Source organism: Desmodus rotundus, chromosome 2, assembly GCF_022682495.2.
Source record: "Desmodus rotundus isolate HL8 chromosome 2, HLdesRot8A.1, whole genome shotgun sequence".
Lineage (NCBI taxonomy): Eukaryota > Metazoa > Chordata > Mammalia > Chiroptera > Phyllostomidae > Desmodus > Desmodus rotundus.
This window is the reverse complement of record NC_071388.1, coordinates 181,123,601-181,139,940: the sequence shown is the minus strand read 5'-3', so window position 1 is coordinate 181,139,940 and position 16,340 is coordinate 181,123,601. Positions and strand designations below refer to the sequence as shown.

Genomic DNA, 16,340 nt, shown 5'->3' with positions numbered 1-16,340 from the left:
ATCCTGAAAAGTTTCCTGCACACGAGGGCACAGAGCGTATGGACATGGTGACGGGTTGCGGCCTAATGTCAGACCAATAATCAGTAACTACGAGGCATGTGAACGCCAGCTGTGCTGGGGTCTCCCAGGAACCTCTTGTCTCTGTCTTTTAAAAGTGTAACTGACATAGTCATAACTGTACACACATGTATTGTTATCAGAGATTTCATGTATAATCAATCCATTAAAGTGACCGATACATTTGCTTACAGAGGTTACTGATTATTGTGGATCTCTGAGCCTTGGCACAAAAATTATTAACTGTAATGCTTATGTGTCTTGTGAATATTTGCTCAGTGTGTTCCTGGCTTGTGCTTTTGTCAAAGTGTGGGTTTGGGGAAAATGTAAATATCCCGTTTCTTTTCACATTTGTGCATTTATGAGGGCAGGAGTCACATTGGTTTAACTTACTTTGCACAGCGTTATTTCCACACACAAGGGCATACATAAATAATCCAATGTAAAAAACAGGTCTGTTAAATACATGGCAGTATGAGTGGATGAGGAAAGGTGACTACAGAGAGGGAGAGAGAAAGCCTCTACTAAAGGATAAGGAAAGGCTGCATGAGGGAGATCCCACTTGAACTTGGACTTGGACTTTGGACCAACTGACTGGGGCAATAGCAACAGATTCTCAGAAGAGAGATTAGCAAATAAAAATTACCATTATTCTCTCCGCATATGTTCTTTCACACTTGTTAGCAGCATACTATCTGACTACTAGAAAAATATAAAACAACCAAGTACCTTTTATATAACTGGTCAACTTTTTTTTACTTATGTGGAAAATGAATATATTTGAAATCATTCACCATTAGAATTAAGTGTTTTATAATAATCATTCAAAAAATAATGGAATCCTTTATAATGTGCCAAATGCGATGCTTTCTTTAAGAAAACCGGCCAGTGCCATTATGGAGGAAGTTATTATTAAAACAGAAAGAAAAAATGCGGTACCTCCTCTGACCCCAGAAGTTTCTCAGGTTTGGTCAAGAAGCAGAAGGAGTTCACACCTTGAAGATGTTCCTCTGTCACGATGTCCCCCACGCCTGGCAGGCTGAGCACTTCTGGCAGATCAGTAGACCTGGATAGGGGCACACAGAGCAGGGCCCTCAGAGCAGCCCCGAGAGCGAGGGGACTGGGCTCAGTCGGAGAGTAAGATAGGAGGGAGGTGAGATAAGCTCTCTACCAGACAACTGGGAAAAAGCTCCTGAGACAATGAAGTTAATAGATGGAGGGACAAACTGTACTAAATCCTACATTTCGACCCCATTTCACCTCCAACCTGCATTGGATGTCACCGACAAATAGCTCACTCTGCTCATTCCATTACTTTTCACAAATGTGACTTAGATGAAAAGGCAATCATTGATGTCTATCAGGTAAGAACTTTATCACTTACACAATCTTAGTGTGAGCTCTTGAACTTGTTACAAAAGCCAAGAAAAGTTCTCTATCCACGGCAGGCATGTCGTCACAGGAGATGGCTTCGCCTGTGGCATGCTTAATACCAGACAGGTGCATGATGGGGTGGCCAATTGGGTCTTGAGGAAGCTGCTTTGGGTCTACATTCTGTTTAATCAATAACCAACATATCATTTTTATAATCATAAACATCTACCATAAGATGGTAGCTATGTAATTTACACCTAAACCAGAACACTTTTGAAAATGGAAAGTATCACTATTAATAGGACCATAAGCTTATTTCAATAATTCAATAGGGAAACTTGGAAGGATGTATAGTTACAATGTTGCTTTTTCCCCCCCCCCACCTTCTTGAATATGGACCACACACACCTCTAATATAAATTCCACTTGTATCTTCCTTCCTGATACTGTAAAATTATGTCACTTAATGCTAATGCTTATGTATTTCCTTAATTGTCACTATCCAAATTATTTTACTGCCTGGATCTAAGCATGGTGCATATATTTTGTAGAAGAGCGCAATGACATCATGACTATGTTGACAGAAAATGTTGAGGCCATGTCTTCAATCAGAAGAGCCCGTTCCTTCCTATTTTGAGTGAAAAAGCCTAAGAAATAATTGGTAAAACTCATGACTCAGACGCTTCTGATGAAAGAACGACGCCAAAGGAATATGCATTTTGGGTGATGACTGACTAATACTATTCTTTCTTAGAGACCTGTGGTGTAAAATGTCTTGCTACTGGTTCTGTAAGTACCTTAAATAATTAACCAAAGAAGAAATGTCTCTCTCTCCCCTATATTTTGGCTTTCCTAGTGGATTGGTTACTGGGGGAAGAAAATTGGAGCTATAAACACAGAAGGAGTTGAGACATGGCACAGGCCAAGCTCAGAGGCTGGGGTGAAGGCTGTGCCTGCTAAGGAGGCTGGTGATGGGAATGCGGGAGGTGGAAATTCCGGGAAAATTGCCAACCAAGTGACCACTCCTTAAAGGGAGAGGGCAGCTCTGGGTCTAGAGCTCTGCTTGAGGAGCTGCCTGCAAAGCTGTGCTGGGCAGTCCCAGCCACAACTTGATGTGCCAACATTGTGTTTGGAACTAGGGATGAGGCCAAACTCCCAGAGACTTTCTCTGGCAGACTTGGGGTAAAGGAATACAGCAGGTGGGTCAGGGGGAGGCCTGGAAAAGGCTCTGGAAGGTCTCCCTTTCTCACCCCATCTGTCGTCCCACACTGTGGTTCATGGGCCACTCGAGCCCTGGGTGAGGCAGGGACTCCTTCTCTGAGATGAGCCTCACAGCACCAGGCTACATCATAGGGTGGGGGGGAGAGAGAGCACATCACCAACAGAACACAAACTGCCTGAACCTTTACTGGGGGGAAAAGAAGCCATAGAAGCTGACCTATTTCCAATGCAGTATCATTGAAGGCATCTGAGGGGAAGAAGTTAAATAATTCTGTATTTGATTACTAGAATGTGCAGGTTGAAAAACATATGCAGTACATATTGACAATAAATAAGACATTTGGGTCCACGTAACATGGTACCTCATTTCAATCATAGCCGACTTCCCAGAGCCAGAGTCCTCCCGGATCCAGAAGCAGCTCTCTGGGGCTCTGGCTCTATGGAATTGAAGAGAAGACCCTAGCTGTCCAGGATCCCACTGATGTGTTTTGCTTTCTTCTCCTTTCTGAACACTTGGATTTAATCTAACAAATGCCATGAATGGAGGAGTGCTGTCATGCTGATGACGGGAACTTTGCGTAACGATAACTGTGGAAAACACGCTTCTCCAGTGCCCTCCTGCCACTCACGGGACTGCAGAAGAGGGGTCCTTGCTCACTGCCCACCTGCTTGAGGGAGGCGAAAAATAAGCTTGCAGCTTGAGATAGGTCAGCAGGAGGGAAGAGGACAGTGGCATGTGTAATATGAAAACATGTTCAACATTCTTATGGGTTATTTGGAAAGTGGGAGAAAAAAATGCTATTGCTTTCATAATACAAATAACAAAAGATAAAACACAGGTAAAGTTTTGGCTGACAATTATACATGGAAAGTAGAGTCATTTTCAAAATTCAATGGGCATAAGACACACGTAGGATGCTCTGAATTTATTCCTATTTCATATAAAATTTACTGTTTTATGGTAAGATATGTACTCACTGATAAACATTTATTGTTTTAATATCCACATTTGTTTCATTTAAATGTAAACTTTAATTTTGTAGTGACTATAATGCAAGGCACAAAAAAAGAATATTGGCTAAGGTTTTGTTTTGGTTTTGGTTGCTGTTGTGGCCATCCTGACTTTAAAAGGTAGAAAGCAGAAGATTAGCAAGAAAAATAATTTAGGCCGTGGCCCAAGCACCATTAAATAAAGGTAGGCATTGGGCCATGTAGGTGGATAGAGGAAAGAGAGAAAATTTTTCCTACTGGGATTGAGGCACAATGAGGACTTTGAAGCAGCGCAACACACACCGGCCCAGCAGACGCAGCTCACGGCTTTTCCTCCTGACCAGACGCTCTCAGCAGGTCTCTTCTCACTCTCCTTCGAGGGCTGAGATGGTGATCAAAAGAAAGAATTGTGTGAGGGCTCTGTTAGTTCGGTTTTTCATGTTCCGGAGAGTAGAGATCGACTCCCTCTGTAAGGCAGCCTCCAAGTGCTACACTGTGCGGCGTTTGAGTGAAAGATCACCCACATCTTTTTTATTTCCATTCTAGAAGATTTTTCCTTCCGGAAGAGCAAAAGTCCAGGTCATTCATAAGCTTAGACACTAAGGAAACACATTTGTAGGTATCTTTAAAGACCCTGGGACTTTCCTGTGACAACACATTTTACTGTAAATAATAAAACACACAGCACTGGGGGGAGAAAAGCCTTTGAAACCTTGCTGTGTGAGGCCTGCCAAAAGATTGAAGAAATATCCCAACGTATATCTTTGCCCTAGTCTATAATCAAATACAAACTTGATGATCTCAGCTGAAGACATCACGCTGTATTTTTGGTAGTCGGCTATGATGAATCTCCTGGTGAAAGAGCTTGTACTTAATACTTGCTGCTGCTTGTTCTGTGGCTGGGGAAGTGCTGAAAGGAAGAATGCTGTCCCCTCAAACCGCCGATCTCTTGAAGCTGTGTCAACTTGCTTTCAAAGCAAATGAACTGACGTGGGAGAAAACGCTCACCATGAGTGCCGAAGTTGCTCTAGGGATGTGGATATTTGTGTGTGTGAAAAACCACAGGAAAAACAGAAACAGACCTCAGCTGTGTGGGAGATACACTGCTTCCAAACCTTGTCTTGCAATCTAGAATAGCAAGGTCCCTTTTCAGATTATCAACTGCATGAAGATGATCACTTTTCTTTGAATGATGTGAATGCCCATTCATTCATTGTGATTCCTTTCTAAAGTTTACCCCTTTGTCCAGGTTAGGCATTGATAAGCCAAAGGTTGCAACTGCCATATTTTGCAGAACACCAGGGAAGTTGGCAGCTGTTTTTCACAGTCAAAATAATCACTTTCAGTGGAGTTTGGTGTGTTTGAATTTTTGAACATATTAAACCTGAAACCTGAAGGGTATGGGCTGACTTCAATGTTCATGACAACATACCAGAAGCTTTTGTAATGAAGTCCAAAACTTCTTAAGTTCTTGACTTAACAAAACCCTCAAGGTAAAGTTTCTTAATAATAATTTCAAGGAAAACCACCTTGAATCCAGTTCACCAATAGGATGACTTCAGGTGATATTTTTATGATGTTGTGGCAGAAAATTCCATTTGAAAGTTATGAGAATTCTGTTCTCTCTGATAGTCAGCTTTTGTTGGGAGAGCTCGAAATAGCTCTTAGAACGATGTTTGATCCAACTCTAAAATGAACTCACAGAAAAACCACTTGGTGAGTGAGGATCGGGGAACAAAGTATACTCATATTCAAACAAAATAAATTAGCAGCTCTTTTAAAAAAGCATTACTTCATTTCATCACCTTCCAGAGCCTGCTCCGCTCCTCTGAAAATAAAATCAAAGCAGCCCCACGGCCCTGACACAGAATGGGACTTCGGTTGTTCTCTGACTTCCCTGCTGCTGAGGGCAGAAGCCTGTGGCAAGCTAGCCAGCTCCTTCACATCCACGGCATGAGGCCACAGAACCAAACACACAGCTTTCAAGATCAAAACAGACTTTTAAAAAACTTACCATTGGTAGCTAGGTTTTCAGTCACAATTATTCCTGGATCTTGAAATTTTACTTACCACTAAAGAAGACTGTGAGGTCACCACAAGGGGAGCTCAGGCTCATAAAGCTTGACTATCTGAGGGGTCAGTGGGGACGGCGGAGTGAAGGAGTTAGAGCCCGGCCCTTTGAATTAAAAAATACCACTAACCTGATAGTTAACTGCACTCCAGTGACGTCTAGAATGAAGGTCTTCTAAAGCACTCTCATACTTGTCTTCCAGGCTAGGGCAGTGAACAGGGTCCTAAAAAGTAGAACTATTACAGATATTTAAAATGTGCCCAAGTGGTCTTAGAAGGGAAGCTAGCATGGTTCTTAACCAGCAGCCCTAATCTGAACTAACATTTATTAAGGACTCGCCTCTTCAGAACCCTGGAGGTACAGCAGCTCCCTGGCTCTGGAAGGGCCACACACTAGGAAGAGTCATCTCTGTTTCTTTCGATTCTCTCACATGATTTGAGGACTCAGAAACGGATAAAACAGGAAGATAGAGCTAAATAAATAAAATGAAAAGGGATAGAATGCTTAAGCCAGGAAAAAGTCAGAGCCAAAGCACACCATTGTGCATGTGCGTAAAACTGCTCGGCACCACCGGCCACCTCGAGAGAAAGGAAAACGAAAAGGCTGCTTCCCAGCCACAGCGTCTGGGGTCCCAGGAAGAACACTTCTTAGAACGAAGGGAAATAGGGTCAGTTAGGTCTTATCCAAGGATTTAAACAGTATACCTAGTGGTTATTTGTTACGTTAAGAATTTTAAATAAAAAATTAAAGCCAGCAAAGTCTTTACTGAATCAAGGAAACTGAATTGAAAGTATGAGATTACAAGCCAAGAAGCTTTAAATTATATCACTTGGTTCACCCAGGAAATTATATTAGTTTGCTCTTAATTGGAGTAGTCTAAAATTGGCTTTGTTTTTTCTCTTGTGATTACCTGGTGAAAATATGTCACTTTCATGTGATTTCAAGCTTTTGTTCTCAAAAGTTTGATAGAACTGTTTTGGTTCTTAGTTGTTCCCATGTATAATGAGAAGATACACTCAGAAGCAATGATAAGAGAGCTTTGTTCCTCTTATTTAAACTGATCATACCACTAATTTCTATACCACATTAAGAATGTTCTTGGCTTCTAGTCACTTGGTTGTAGCATGGGATTAATGAGGCTAATATGGTTCATGTTCCCTTTGGGTCCAGCAAATTTATTCAGAGAAATTCTTTCAGTTGTGTCCTCCCAAGCCAACAATCTTGTAACTAACAGATGGTCAAAAGGGAGACCAGGCAAGAGAACGCCTGGATGATTACCTGATCACTACTGCTGCCGAGTCTCTACGCAGTCTTCATCGTGCTCCTCTAAAGCCCGAGGCACGGTCCTAAGCCCTTTTCCTGTGATGGCCCATTCTACAATAACTCTGTGGTTATAACTTTGCACTGCACTGGGGGACCCTTTGGACTTGTCAGCCTTCAAACTTGGCCGATGAATCCAAGACAACTTGTGGCATACTCAAAATTCTTTCGGGAAGGACTCTTCAAAGAAGCAGGCAGTCAAACTGAGTTTACAATAGATACAATAGAAAGACCCTATAGCTGCAGCATCCACCTACTAAGATACCACTGAGAGAGAAAACAAAGAACCATTTCAAATACGAGCCCCTGATGGGTCTCCACAGGGAAAGACGAGAGCCATCACGGAACTGCTGCTCCCGACTGGTTGTGAGGCAGGCCTCCTGGGTGCAGCTGGGGCACTGCTCCCGTCAGGGGCAATAGGAATTGACTTACGTAATGGCAGTTGTGACAGTGTTCCGCACAGGGCAGGGGAAGTCAAGGCGGAATAGGGACGATTTTCCTGGGACTTGCATATTTGAGGTTCTTTCCCCCAACACACTCTTTCCAGGTGTCCTCATAAGAGGTCCTTGGTGTTCTACATACCTGCAGAGGTGTTCCCCATGAGGACCGGGCCTAGGGATACTTGATTTTCGCTTCTAGAAGATACTTCAGGGTCAGTGGGGAAATCCACATCATTCTGTCACCACCAAAAACTCTGGTCCTTTGTGGTTGTTTCTCAGCCATTATCTATTGAAAAACCAGTAGGGACTTGAGATTATTTTATGACATATTTCCACCTCTATCTTTGCAGGCACAGAGAAAGGAAATAGAGATGTTTTAAGAAATGAAATAAAAATGACCTAAAAATGACCTACAGCTTCACTAGGAATCAGAATAAAAATATGACAATATTTTACTCCTTCTGGGGACTGTCCCAATGCCTCTTTCTGGTGCTTTTATAACTCAAAGGCATTCATTTCAATGTTTGAAAATATTTTAACATGCTTAATTTTGTCTAAACATTCTGTGGAAGAAAACACTTCCTACTTTCAGTAGAAAACATGTATAAATCTGCAAATGTTGTGATGTCATTTCATAACATTTTTTATAGATACTAATTGCTGCTTCTTACATTCAACTGCTTCCTCAGGGTGACTTCACGCTTACTCCCCCATCTCTGCATTGGCCCAATCTCTTTACACCTTGAGCTAGGGATGACAGGTAGATATTACCTGTTTGCCAATCAACCTCTGAGAAGATCTGTAAGCAAATGTGCTTCCTACCATTTCACCACGAATTCCTCTAGGCGAATGCAGCTTTGCCTTAACTTACCGTTAGCTCTGGAGGAGAAATCAATTCCTGAGTTGGATCTGATGGCAGAAACTCCTCTTCTGAGAAAAGTTTTTGACTTGTCTTAAAAAGAGAAAGTACCAAAGTTATTGTCAGCTTTAACTACTGTACTTTAAATCATTTGTGGGGTGAGGTCAGAAGAAGAGACACACAGAGACAGACAAAAAAAAAAAAAAAGCAGCCGGCCAGCCGTAATCTCTGGGTTCTGAATCAAGGGCTCTGACAGACCTGGTCCTTAGCAATCGGTGAGGCTGTCAGTGAGCCTCAGAAGCCCTGCAGTCCCTCAACATTCTCTCTGGAGCCTGGGGAAAGCAGAGCAGGCAGGCAGCAGCACCGGTCCAGCTGAGAACAAGCACATTTCCCTGAGTTCCCGCCGGTTCTTTCATCTCCCTAACATCTCCACTTTGCTGGCCCTTGAAAAAAGACTTGACGGACGCTTTTTTAAAAACTAAGAAACACTAAGGTATCACTGTGCTTTCTTTCCTATAGATGGCTGTTCTTTCAACAAGAGTAATATCTGGAATGAGTAATGAAGTTGTCAGGATAGGTTTTTGGGGGGAGGGGCGAGGAACAGAGATGGAGTGAGAATGGGAGAGGAGACACACCTCAAATTGAGTTAACATGGGCAACCATTTATTCTTCCTAAAAGTCAGAGGGTCTCTGATTATGTCCTGAGAAACCCTTACAGAAAATTTATGTTTCACTGACCTTACCTCCTTTCTCAACTTCTCGTAATCCATTTATCCCTTGGTTCAAACAGCAAACCCCATTTTCTTTACTTTGACAGCAGCCGGAAGTCTAGTGGGTGAAAAAGCAAGTAACCAAGAATTTATTCTGATTCTACTGAGAATTTTTCAGCTTTATTGAAGTATAATTGATAAATAAAATTGTATACATTTAAAGTATACAATGTGGTGATTTGACATACATATTTTATTAAATAATTACCGTAGTCAGCTTAATTAACACATTTATTACCTCACATAATTACATTGTGTATGTTGTCAACACTAAGGTCTATTCTCTTGGCAAATTTCAAGTACACAACACAGTATCACTAACTGTTGTCACCCTAATTTAAAGATCTTATGACAAGGTCTGGCACATAGCAATAAATATTAATAATGGTTTATGTTTAATATTGATATTTAGTATTTTATTAATAATAAATGTTAACAAGTATTATTATCACTCTGTTCTTGTTTATGGTGTACTGATTTCATAGTTCACCTTCCAAAGTGCAGTCTATGTCCCTCATTTCAAGGTTGTTGGTCCATCTGTTCATTCAACAAATATTGATTGAGTGGTTATTTAATCGGTAAATGGTGACCAGCTCTGGAGACACATGGCTTCTCCCGTGAAGCAGACTGAGGCCTGATGAACAGACAGAAGGGCAAACGGGCAGTTCCAGCACCGCGTGAGCAATGCGGTGGCAGGCTCTGCACGGGGGGCCACAGGAGTGCTGGGGCAGGGCATCTGACTCAGGAATGGTGACCCACAGCCCGTGCCAAGGTGCCTCAGTGCTCATTACGTGCGTGCCAGGGCAGCCCAGGGAGTGAGGGTAAGTGCCCTGCCCCAGGTCAGATAACAAACAATGATTACAGACCTTGAGATAAGAAGTAAGCCTGAATCAGTACAAATGGCTCTTCTCCTAATCACACCTGACAACCCCTAGTGTTTTGTTTCACTGGGGAAAAACATACTCAATAATATGTTTCTTTCTATTCACATTACACAAAGTCTTGCATGTCTCAATTATGGGCCTGTATCCAGTGCAATGGCACAGGTTACTTAAAGGAGAAACCCCAGCTCTGTTAATCAAGGCTAAAGAGAGACACAGACTGCTAAGTGCATAATGGAAATAAGGGCCCCATCCTGGAAGTCAGGGGCCCTTGATTGACATTTCAGTCCTCTGAATTTACAAAGGCAGATTTTTTTCATCAGTAATGTGGAATATTTGGTTGATATATAAAGTTAAAGATGCGGCGTGTGGCACATGGTCAGTGTCCACTATTAGTGTTCATCACTGTCACAATCATTGTTTAAATGGTAGGTGGTAGAACCTACCCCCAAGGGCATCGGTTAACAGATCCAGCGTGGGATGAGGATGGTTCCTGAGCAGCGCATACATGGACATCGCCATCCCGGGGTGATACACGGAACCCTCACTGGGTGCCGTGGCTCTTGGCGATCCTCTCCTGGAAGCACAAAAAGGTTAGAAGTGCAGCATCTTGGCCTCCACCCTGGAGCTACCGAATCACAACCTGCATTTTAACAAGATGACCAGGCAAAATGTGGGCACATTAAGGTTGGAGAAGAGGTCCCCGAAAACCCTTTTCATCCTAGACGTCTCTCTATTTTGGGCTGGCTGGCTGTGATTACTGGTCCTCCCGAGCTTTGGGGCTTAATCCAAGGTTTTCAGCCTTCTGAATCACCAGGGGGAGCTGAAACATTTCCAAAAGCAGCACCCAAGATTAATTGCCTGAGAATCTCCAGGGGCGCAACACAGACATATATTTTTTAAAGATTTCCAGGTGGTTTCGATTTGTAGTCCCGAAAGGGAATCACTGAGATAAAGGTTACTTCCTGGGAGTCTTTCAGAGAAATGAACTGAATTACACTCAAGTTGAAGCGGGGGAACCCCGAACAAACAAGGACAACAAAACAAACCCCAAGTATTTCCTGAGTCCCTTTATCTGCCCACTACCGCCCTAATGCTTTAGCACATAGACCTTTGTTTACAGAGCACCAGTACTTGACCCTGAAAACAATCAAGAAGGAAACACTGCCCTTATTTTTCTTCCAACTCTTTCCTCTCCCAGCATGTTCTCCTGGGAATCTAACTTCAAAGGCGCAACCTGACTTTGGAAGTTGACTTCTGGTTACATTGCAACCAGGAGCTTAGCAGCAGTTACTAAATGAAAGTGTGTTTTCATGCCTGCGAATCAAATAGCGAAGTCTCACAAGGGTATCCAGGCAGAATTCACGCCCTCTAGGTAATAAGTTTCATAGAACATAAACAGAAGCCAAGATTCCTTCAAACCCAGAGAATTTGAAGTTTGGTCATTTTCTAGGTCACCCCAATCTTTTCCCTCATCAGTCCTCTCCTCATCAGTGACCCTCATCAACTGAGGTAAGATGCAAACAGCATTTTTATGGCAAATGTATGAAAAACTGAAAGACCTAGGAGTTACAGGTGCACTTTCACTTGAGGCAAAGTTCTAAGAAGGTGCTGCCTTAGAAGAAAAGCCTCAATATTCACTGACAATTCCTATTACCTGTCTTCTAAACAAGCCCTGAATTTAACAAATTTTTGGGGTAGCTGAGATTTCCATTCAGCTTTAAAATCATGCTATTTTCTACTTTATTAAAAAATAAAATAAAATTATATTCCTCAATGCCCACGGCTCTCATTTCTTTGGAAGGTTGCAAGGTGTAAGGCAGACCATGAACAGGTCTCATCTAAGTAGAACACAGAAAACAAACCCAGTGATGGCAGGTTTTGTGTGCTGCCGTTGCTTGTTTTTAGAGAAAGTCCCCCAGTCTTTGGAAACATCTTTCTAAGTCAGTCAGGAAACATGCACATGGCCCCAGTCTCACCCCTGTTTCTAGCTTGGCTTTGTCCATTGGCTGACCGAGCAGGAGGGCCCAGACTACTCTACCGTGTTCATTTCGGGGGCTCGTCCTGACACTAATGGTCTTGGAAGCCCAGAAATCCCATGAAGAGGCCCGCCCTCACCGGAACAGGATGAATCCTGGTCTTGGTGCTTCCTATGCCTTCCACTGTTGTGACGGCAGCACCGTGCACGGGACAGGCGGGGATCAGACATGCGTTGGCTGGGTAATGTCTTCAGAATGCAAAAGAAAAGCACAAATGACACTGTATCCAATGGGAAAGGGGACCAAACATTCACTGAGCACCTCCAGTACAGAAGGTTTCGTATAATGTCCCAGGCTTTGCACACAAGTTTCATCCTTGGCTCATGTTCATTTTACAAAAGCAGAATCCGAGGGTCAGGGACACAGCTGGAGTGTCAGGCAGGATTCAATTCCACCTTTCAGTTGTAACTCCAGAACAGTTTCCACTAACTTTGCTTTTGTTCCCTTGACTGAGGGCCTGACTCTCTCCTCCCTAGAACATATCCCATCTTCCAGGCAGGTGCCGAGCCAGGGACCGGTCAGGGAACACAGTGCATTTGAAACTGCTCCAGAAGAAGAAATAGGGTGTGGGACGCAGAACTCCCTAGTCCTACAAAACTACTGCTTGAAAATGTCCACCTTAAAATGACTCCTAGAATGTTCTCATTCACCAAACAGAACTATAAATGAAATGGCCAGTACATACACGAAACAAATGTTCAACTTCAAAATAACCAATAGCAATTCAAATTAAGCAATGAGAAACATCATTTTTATCAAAGAAAACCATAAATATTTTAAAAAGTTATAATATGCATTATTACCAAAGGTTTGGAACAATGAAACTCACGTACTGTTGAGTAAAAACGTAAATTGATAGAATAGAGCTCTCCTGGGAGACATTTCACTGGAAGCCAAAAAAACCTTTCAGTCGCAAACACTCTTCCACCCTGAAATTCCACCTCCATGGATGCATTATAAATGGTCACAGACATATACACATATACACACACACACCCGTCACTGATACATTGCTTATAATGATGAACAACTACGAACAATCTATTTGGGGATGGATTTGGTGCACTTAAACAATGGAACACACACAACCATTAAAATTATATTTATTGTTTTCAAAAGACGTTCATGAGAAGTTAAGCAAAATATCAGGTTTCTAAACAGTTATATGCAGTGCGCTTCTATATGTACACACACAAAAGAAAGATCAGAAAGGTATTATTCACTTATAAATACATGTATTTATTGAGTGCCTACTATGTGCTGGGCGGAGTTCCGGATGCTAGGATTCATTGGATAAAAGCCCTGCCTGTGTAGAGTGAATATTTTAGTGAAGGGAAGGTAGGCAATACCTGTGTACACAGACAATACACACTTACATACATACATTGAGATGGGGAGAAGTGCTATGCATAAATTAATATAGACTAAGGGAACTTGGAATTGCAGAGGTGAGGTGGGGATTGCTATTTAAGGGGTGATCGGGGAGGGCTGCGAATGCACCATTTTTGCTGAAACCTGAATAATTTGAAGGAATTAGATGTGAAAGGTTGTAGGCGAAAACATTCGAGGCAGAGGGACAACACATGGGCAGGCCCTGAGGCAGAAATGAGCTTCGGCCATGTAAGGACAGAGTGAGGGACAGAAGGAAGGCCAGTGAGGCTGCAGCCTTGTGAATACAGAGGGAGTGACAGGATTCCAGGTTGAGAGACAGGCGGGGACAAGGTAGGTAATGGTAAAGGGCCAGAGGGACAGGAGTTTGAATATTGATTCAAAGGCAACAGACTTTTCAGTTCAGTTGTAGAAAGTGGTAAGAGACCTTTCACTCTCTTTCTAAAAACCCTAACTGGTCTTATAAGCTTTATGATTATAGTTTTTAAAAAATTAATGAGATGCATAGGATGTTAACTTCAAGCCCTTCATAAGAGAGAGGAGATACAGCTATTCTCAACTCTAACTGAAATGGACAAAGGAGAAGGAATCTGCCTTAGTTAGACAGAAGTAAGAAGGAACCAGATCAGCAAACTTTTAAGAGCTACATGTGGGCTGATGGAACAAATTAAAATACAAATCTGGACTCACTATTCCCAAACTCTTCCCCACCAGACTTCACTGAATGCTGAGGGCAGGGAGGAGGTGCTGAAGGAAACTCTCCAGGCAAACTGGCCCTTAGACAAGGGAGACTTGGGGACAGCGGGGGAGCTGAGAGAACACCACGGGCACTCAGGCTGCACAGGGGCAGGGCCGTGGGCCACCCTCCAGAGGCTAAAGACAGGTGGCATGGCTGCAAGAGATTTCCCAAAGCATAGACTGTGAAACAGGAGAGCAAGAAGAACCCCAGTGACCCCCAAAAGTGGGCATCCAGGCTGCAAAGCGGGGAGAGATGTCCCAGAGTTCAGGAAGCAGGTAGCTTGGCTGTGGAACACAGGCCGATCCCTGAAATCTCACCAGTGCTCAGAACCTTTGTTCTCACCCGAGGGCTGTGACGTGATGTAAACGGTCTAACACGTGCATAACTGGAGTCTCCAAAAGGTGGGGGGCGTGAGGAAGGGGGAGAGAGAGAGAGAGAGGGAGGGAGGGAGAGAATAAATGAATATTTGAAGAGATAATGGCTTAAGAAGTTTCCAAAGCTATAGAAGACATAAACCATAAACCCACAGATCCAAGAAACGTGGCCAATGTGAAGAAGAATGAGTATCAAACATGAAAGAGGTTAAATGTGAAAAGGCATACAACTGTAACTGAATAGCAATAAATTTTTTTTTAAATGTGAAAAAAAGAAAAAAAAGGAAGAGGTTAAATGTAATGGGAAGCCATTGGTGATTTTTCGGTAGGAGAGTGTTGTGATCTGACTTGAAACGGGTTTCTCTGAGTGATGTATGTAGGGTGTACCCTATGGGGGCAAGGGTGGCAGCAGGGAGATCACCAGCAGGCTGGAGTGGGAATATCAGTGTGAGGACGACCTTATCCTTCCTGCCATTTCAGCACAGGCAGTCAGAGAGCCCTTTAACTTTCAACAGGGGCTTCTCTGACTATACATCATCCTCACTGACGGCACAGTTTTAATAACCCGTTTACATTCCTGAGATAATGTTTGTCTGAATCATCACTGTATCTCCAGTACCTAGCATACTTCCTGTAACATAGTAGGTTATCAATACATATTTTCCAAATAAAGGAATAAAACAAGGTTTAAAACTACAAAATTTCAACCATATCTGCCCTTTGCTGCAAGGTACCTTATCTTCTTGGTAACGGGGTTATACTGTGATTTCATCACGGTGCAGGCCCCACAGCTGCCCCCCCCCCCACCCCAAGCCATACTTAGTGCCTGTGAGTCGGGCTGGAAAAAGCACAGTTAAGGACAGTGTGTTTTCCATAATTCTCTTTCCAGAATAGCTTGAGTTCAGGAGACAGCATTATCAAAGACTTAAATATGTAGTTAAATTAGTAGGTAATTATCAAATGATGTACGTATGTCTTAGCTGCTATTTAGAATCTTGTGAATTCTTCATTCCCATTTGCGTGTTATATCTAGTCCCCTCCCTTTCAAAACAACTGAACTTCAGGTTGCCAAAAATCGGACCAAACTAAGAAAAGGACATCCAAGGGCTTGAGTTTCATACTTTCACATTTGGAAGCATGAGTATATGGTACATTTGTTCTCAGCCTTATCTGTGTCTTGGATGACATACTAAGTAAAATGTCACCTTGTAAAGAATTCTCGAAATATTTCTGTCAAATTATCCATGTTTGCCATATTTCTCTGCTTCTTGGTGGTAGAAGCTGCTAGTTGTTCCCAAATATCTGTTTGCTCATTCTTCCCTGGTAATAGAAACCTGCATTTTTAGCTACACACATGGTCTCCCAGAATAAAAAGTGTATTTTCCAAGCCTCTGCAGCTAATGGGGTCATTCGTGATGGTGGTCAGTGGGATGTGAGTGTAGGGTTGCATGTGACTTCCAGGAGTGAAATGTCCTCAAAAGGAGAAGGGTGCCTGCTTCTTCATCCCTTACTTCTTCTTCTTCCTGTTTGTTGGAATTCAGATATGATGGCTGGACCTCAGGAGTCATTTCTGACCACGAGGAGAAAGCTGCATGCTGAGGGGGGTGTAGTAGCAAGATATAAGGAGCTTGGTTCCCTGACTGCATTATGACACTGCTTTACCAGCCCGGATCTACTTACCTTTGGGATTCCTTCACGTGAGTATGCCATTCATGAGAATGTGCCTGACACACCTTCTTCTACAGGGAGGGTAACTGACCAGAGATGCGGCGGCTGCACTTGGAAACTCATCACTGCAGCTGTCTCCGGCTCCCTC

The 16,340-nt window shown here is 42.8% G+C and overlaps 1 protein-coding gene across 1 annotated transcript in view; it reads right to left on the bottom strand.

Moving 5' to 3' along the window:
- LOC112307631 (aldehyde oxidase) overlaps window positions 1-16,340 on the bottom strand; it is a 65,880-nt gene that overhangs the window by 40,511 nt on the left and 9,029 nt on the right. Inside the window, 14 exon segments of the mRNA XM_071220779.1 lie at window positions 997-1,123; window positions 1,442-1,611; window positions 5,844-5,936; window positions 6,292-6,359; window positions 7,616-7,648; window positions 7,651-7,759; window positions 8,345-8,425; window positions 9,071-9,160; window positions 10,092-10,152; window positions 10,426-10,520; window positions 10,522-10,560; window positions 12,102-12,210; window positions 15,259-15,332; window positions 15,334-15,362. Of these exon segments, the coding sequence (XP_071076880.1) occupies window positions 997-1,123; window positions 1,442-1,611; window positions 5,844-5,936; window positions 6,292-6,359; window positions 7,616-7,648; window positions 7,651-7,759; window positions 8,345-8,425; window positions 9,071-9,160; window positions 10,092-10,152; window positions 10,426-10,520; window positions 10,522-10,560; window positions 12,102-12,210; window positions 15,259-15,332; window positions 15,334-15,362 (1,178 nt within the window).